At 59.6% G+C, this 6,009-nt stretch overlaps 1 protein-coding gene across 1 annotated transcript in view; it reads right to left on the reverse strand.

Annotated features, from left to right (window-relative positions):
* Nucleotides 1-5,326, reverse strand: part of GAS7 (growth arrest specific 7) — a 201,043-nt gene extending 195,717 nt beyond the window's left edge. Inside the window, exon 1 of the mRNA XM_059906611.1 lies at nucleotides 5,103-5,326. Within this exon, the coding sequence (XP_059762594.1) occupies nucleotides 5,103-5,285 (183 nt within the window). The 5' untranslated portion in view covers nucleotides 5,286-5,326. The remainder of the gene's footprint in view (nucleotides 1-5,102) is intronic.
* Nucleotides 5,327-6,009: the final 683 nt, after the last annotated feature.

Genomic DNA, 6,009 nt, shown 5'->3' on the forward strand with positions numbered 1-6,009 from the left:
TTCACGTGGTGGTTCACAGATGTCAGGGATTCCTGCCGACTTGTTGCTAAGGGAACTTTTGTGAAGATGCCCCGAATCCAGGGAATCCAACAAGCCCTGCCGACTGCTTTGAAGTCCTGAGGGGTGGCCAGTTGACCGGACCAGCACAGAGGGAGCACAGAGCGGTGCGGAGAGGGGAACGCTCCTCCGGATCAGAGGCAGACAGAGTATGGGCCAAAGGTAGAGTTTCACACAGCACAGGAGCCACAAACGAGGGCCACAGCCCCCAAATCAAAGGGCAGGATGACTTCATGAAGACGGCAGAAAGCACCTTAATCTTTTCGGTCACAGCTACATGCTCTGCAAACCACCAGCCCTAATTATACTTTTCGTGAAAGAGCTGACGACCGCCTTAAAAAATACGGGTGTGAGGAACAAGGTCACACCCATTTTAGGTAATTTCCACGTAACAGAAAGAAAGGCCCTGTATTAAAATCAATTTGTGTAACGTATCAAGCATCTACTAGATGTCAGGCAGCTCGAATGCACCATGTCCATTAACAACCAGCACCAAATAGCCCCGACCTGAAAACGCTGGGCTGGTTTGTCAATGGCCCAGGGGACAGACCCAGGCTTCAGGGACAGGAAAATCTAGTTTCAATATCAGCTGCACCATTTATTGTGTGGCCTTTATAAAGAAATCCCTGGCGTCTTTAAAAACAAAAACAAACAACAACAACAAAAACCTCCAAGGATGGCGATGGAGAATTTCCTAGCAGAATGGCCAAATCTGTTCGTTCTACTCCCCCCCCCGCCCGCCGAGGCTCTCTCAACGGTCTGGCCTGGCACTGCTTCCTCTCTAATGGATCACCTGTCCCAGGGTGTTCTCCCTACCCTTCTGAGGTAGCTAGTCTTCAAAACAGCCCTCAATGAACCTCGCCTCGCTGTATACACACCTGTATGCACCTCCCTCCCACACTGTGACTCACTTTACCCACGGAATGTGGCAGAAGTGTGCGCCAGTTCTGAGCCTAAGCCTTAAGAAGACCTGGCAACTTGCACTTTTGTGTCAAGAAGCCAGCATGTTAAACACTCCAACTGCCCTGCTGAAGAGAAAGGCCATGCAGAAAGGCACCGAGGATGACACCAGGCAGAGAGAAAGGCCATACGGAAGGCATCAGGCATGTGAGTGAAGACACCATTTTGGAGGTTCCAGCCCAGCTGAGCCTCCAGGACCCCAGCTGCGGCCACCATCTAACTGCACATGCATGAGAGACACCAAGATAGACCGGCAGAAGAAGCGCCCAGCTGAGCCCCGTCAACCCATAGAAATGTGTGAGATAATAACAAATGGTGGTTTTGTGACACTAAGTTTTGGGGTGGCTTGTTACACAGCAATGGGTAAAACACTATCCCTCAATGATCCACAGCACAGCCCACTTCCCCAGCCCCGCATCTCTCTGCCCCAGCCACACCTTGTAAACTCCTGCAGCACGATCACCTGAACCCACAATGGGAGAACAGAAGGTGAAGAGAAGGAGGTGCGAGGGTGACCCTCTGCGGCTGACTAGTTCAGCTGGCAGCGTCATATTCTGTTAGTACCTGAGTACCTTGCAAGTGACCTTGCAGCCAGCTCGTGGATTCTGAGAACAGCACCTCCGTCAAGGAAAGCTCTGTTGTGTATGCATTCCAATCTTATTACCCTGAAGAATCATTTCCCCAAAGCTCTGGTGGTTTTTGCAGACGCCTTACAGTATCTTCCAGACCCCTCATTTCTTCTCTCCATTCGAGGGAAGAGCATCACCTCATTTCCTCCTAGACCATGTCTCTCTCAGATTCTTGACCTCTTCATGGCTGAACAGACCCTCAAGAAAGATGTTTCTGGCTGCTTTTATCTAAGGGCCTTGATAACTCCTGGGCAGCTGTGGGTCTTACCCGTGAGGTCTCCTCCCTTCTCTGGGGGGAGCTGGCTCCCCTCCTCCTGGCACCCTCTGGAAGGCTGCCCCACTCACTGAATAGCATGATCCTTGTGGCCAGTCCTTGCCCACCAGGGCTCCCCCAGCTCTGCTTGGCAGAGGTTTTCCTGGAGGCCGCCCTCTGCAAGCCAAGTATGTTCTGCCCTGTCCCCCCATTTCCTTAGGGTCTTGACCAAAGAGATTTCCCCAGGAACCAGGACCAGAACCTCCACCAAACTGGTCTCTCCGCAGGGGCTGGCTGGCCACCAGGGTGGATCTCTGGGCCCTCTCAGTTAGCTCCCAACTCCCCTCCACGGGGTATGCTTCCTGCAAACCAGGGCCTCTCAGTTCCCCTTTTTTCATACGAACAAGGAGGAAATCCTCGGGGCGTGTGCATTTTGCACACACTGCCCTCAATCATTAGCACACTCTTGCCAAGATGGGGTTTCCTGACATCACTCTTTCCGCCAGAGAGCAAACGGTGCACGGGGGTGGGGGTTATGCTGGTAGTGCCATTCTCAGCGGTGCACCCGCCATCCCACTCCTGCCGCAGGAGACTGGTGTAGCCCTTTCTGTCTGTACTTGTATCTGCGACAGCTCCCCTGGCCTTCTGAACTCCATGCCCCCAGCAAGCTCAGTGCCAGGCGCCCACTAGCAGAGGCTTACCACCTCTAGTAAGTGGGCCCTTCTCTGGCCTCCTGGCTTCTGCACTAACACCTGGTTGGCACTCCTCCAGTGCCATATGCTGGCCAGTCCACCACCGGCAACCCCCTCAGGAGTTCTGCATTCTCCCCTAACCCAGCCTGTCTTTGGGGAGTCACCCCATTCCAAGGGACCCTACCTGCATCTCCTCCACCCCTCCCCAGCCTCAGCCTTGAGGTCCAGCCTGCTCAGGGAAGAGGTTCCCAGAGACAAAAGGGCCTGATCTACGATCCTCCCTGTGGAAGCTGCGTCTGCTTTGGCCCTGAAAAGAGTCGCAGGGCTCAGGCCCACTCCTGTCTCCACCTGTGGGAAAACCAGCTGGCTCTGAGTGAAATCAAACTCCAGGCTTCGCAGGAGACATGCTCCAGGTAGGAAGGAGCAGCTGCCCTCACTGGAGCCCCAGCAGCCCTGCCTCCCTTATGGATGTGCTCACTGGCAGGCGGACCTCGGGAGCTGCACTGGCCCTTTCCCACAGGGATCCAGACCCTTTCTTTACTTGCCTTCTGGTACAGCTGGGCCAAGGATATTGGGTTGAAAAGAGACATAGGCACAGAGGGTAGCATTCAGCCAGCTGAGCTGCTAACCAACTACGCAAGCCTTACTCCCTGGCCAACTGCCTTCACCTGTCTCATATTCAGTTTGCCTGCCTGTAAAATGGGGAGAGTGCCTCCCCCTTCCCAGGGCTGTCTGGGGAATTGGTGACGCTGCATGGACCACGCCTGGTGCCTCGTAGGTGCTTAACAAACGTAAGCCCCTCTAGGGGTACTACTCACACAGGCGGGTACTTGTCTGAAAGCACCTTAGGCAACGTACATGCCACAAACTGTGACTGACACACCCACAGCTGTCCTAGCTGGTCACTCTGCTTGTCCCCTGGGTGGTGTGATTCACCCTCTCTGTCCTCCCGGGAAGAAAAAGCAAAGACACTTCGCTCTTGCTAACACAGCCGACAGACCCACCAGACTCACCCCCACCCAACACACAGCTGGCTGAGTCCAGCCAGGGACACTCCTCACCAGACATCCAACAGCCAAATTTCCACATCAGTGTTTCCTGGAAAAGCGTGGCCACCAGAGGACTCCACAACAGGAGTCTCTGCCAGGGCTGCTGGGCTAGTAACAAGGAGGCTCCGGGTCTTCGTAAGAAGCAATTCACTTGCTTTCGTCCACACCTGAATCTCAGGAAGGGAACTAGGAAAGCTGAGGAACACCTGAACCTCTCCCGGGTAGCCAGGTTCCCAAATGGCAGAACCACGAAGGTGCCCGAATAGGCTCAGCTGACAGCCCAGGAAGGCGCCTTCCAGCCTCAACTTTGCTCAAATACTACTAGCCCATGTAGAGGGATTTTGTTCTCTGGACCTGAAAGAAACATCACGTACCTCTAAGAGGCCAGGCTCTATTTTGATAATGTTTCCACAGGATATTTCTCAGGCAAACTCACCCGTAACCGTTTCGCCGCTATCTAGCTTTCTTTCTGTCTTTTTTGAGTTGCACAGAGCATTTTCAGTCAAAATTTGCTACTTTGTTCTTTGTGAAGTAGGGGGGGGGGGAGGGTAAATTATTAATCAGTTCAGTCTCTATGATTTGGACAGTTTTGCCAGAATACTTCCGTCTACTCACAGGCTTCACAACAATCTTGGCGTCGGGCAGCCTTTCACTAAAGGGGACACCCTGTAAAAGCCCACCCCACACGCCACCAAAGGACCTGAGGAACTTAAGAATCCCACTCAGGCTATGACCATGAGCTCGGCGATGAGAGGACATCGAGGCCTCCCAACTGTCACCCAGACAATAAACAGCCAGCCGACTTGGCTCAGCAGGTCCTGTGAAGCCCGGGGCCAGGCCAGAACCCCAGGACAAGCCACTTTTCAGGCTCTGAACCCTGGCCTCGGGGAGCTGGGCCAGGGGACGGGGCGCTGGCCGGGGGCTGCGGCACCCCTGGATCAAGCCTGCTGATGGGGCTCGGGTTGGTGGCTAGCCAGGCTCAGCTGACCAGTAAGTGGGCGGCCCGGAGGCGGCCAGGCAGCTGACCCGCCGCAGCACGACCGTCCACGGGCCGGCAGGCTCGGGGCTCCGGGGCCCAAGCGGTGCCACTTTTCCCAGCCCCATCCTCCGTGCGTCTTCCCTGGACCGCCGGACGCCGAAACCCTCCTGCGGCCCCGGCCACCGCCGGAACGCGCCCGCCAGCTCCCGAACTCACACTGGCAACAAGTTCTCGCTTCCTCAGGGCGGCCACGATGTGCTCGGGAGGCCCGGCACGGGGAGCGCTCGGAGGACGAGCCCCGCGCCGCCCACGCCCGGAGAGGCGCCCGCCGCCTCCGCCGCCCCCAGGAGCGCGCGGCTCTGCGTCGAGCGCGCATGGGCGGCCCCCGGGGCGCCCCTCGGGCAGGGGCGGCTCCGGCCTCCCGGGCGCGGGCAACAGGTATGCGAGCGCGCCGGTCTCCCAGCCCCGGCCCTCGCCGCTTACCTCCAGCAACTGCACGTAGCTCGCCGGGAACCAGCCGCGGAGCCCGTCCTCCTTCTCGCCTTCCCACCAGCCGCCGTCCGGGACCTGCAGCAGCGTGATGAGCTCGCCCGCGGCGAAGCGCAGCCCCTGGCCGTGCCGCTCCCCGGAGAAGGGGTACAGGGTCCGGCAGCGGGCGCCGGACATGGCCTTGGCGCCCGGGCTCACAGCGCAGCCTGCATCCCTGCCGAGCCCCGCAGTCTGGGCAGCGGCTCCGCGGGGTCCCAGGCGCCCGGCGCTCCGGGCTCCCGCGCTCTGGGCGCGCGCCGTCTCGGGGGTGCGCGGGGGTCCCCAGCTAGGCGGGGGACGCGCGCCCCGCGCAGGGAAGCTGAGACTTGCTGGCTTCGGAGCGAGCGGCAACGCCCCCGGGCCGGGCGGCTCGCGGCTCCCAGCTCGGGCCGTGGGGGGGCGGGGCTCAGGGGGAGGAGACCCAGGCGCCGCGGGCTCCGGAGACAACTTCCCGGGGACGCGGAACGCGGGCGGCCGCCGCGAGGGCCGGCCAGAGCCGGGGCCGCCCTGGCGCGCGGAAATGCGCAGCTCCCCGCGGAGGTGGGACCCGGAGCATCCCCCTCGGCCCGGCTCCGCGGCGAGGGAGTGGCGGCGGACGTGGAGAAGGGGCTGGCGGCCGGGTAGCCTGCCGGGGGCTCTCTCGGCGCGAGGGGGCGGGACTGGGCGGGGGCTGGACCGCGGCGGCCACGCCCGCTGAGGGCCGGGCGCTCCCTAGCCGAGCGGGCGGGTCACTGGGGAGGGGTCTTACGGCTCACAGCCGCACCACCGAAAGCCGCGGGGGTAGAAACGCCTCTTTCTAAGCGTTTTGTAGGCCTCGTGGCCGGAGCGGAGGTGGGCGGGCGCCTCCTCCGGGGTGCCTGTG

Source organism: Balaenoptera ricei, chromosome 20, assembly GCF_028023285.1.
Source record: "Balaenoptera ricei isolate mBalRic1 chromosome 20, mBalRic1.hap2, whole genome shotgun sequence".
NCBI lineage: Eukaryota > Metazoa > Chordata > Mammalia > Artiodactyla > Balaenopteridae > Balaenoptera > Balaenoptera ricei.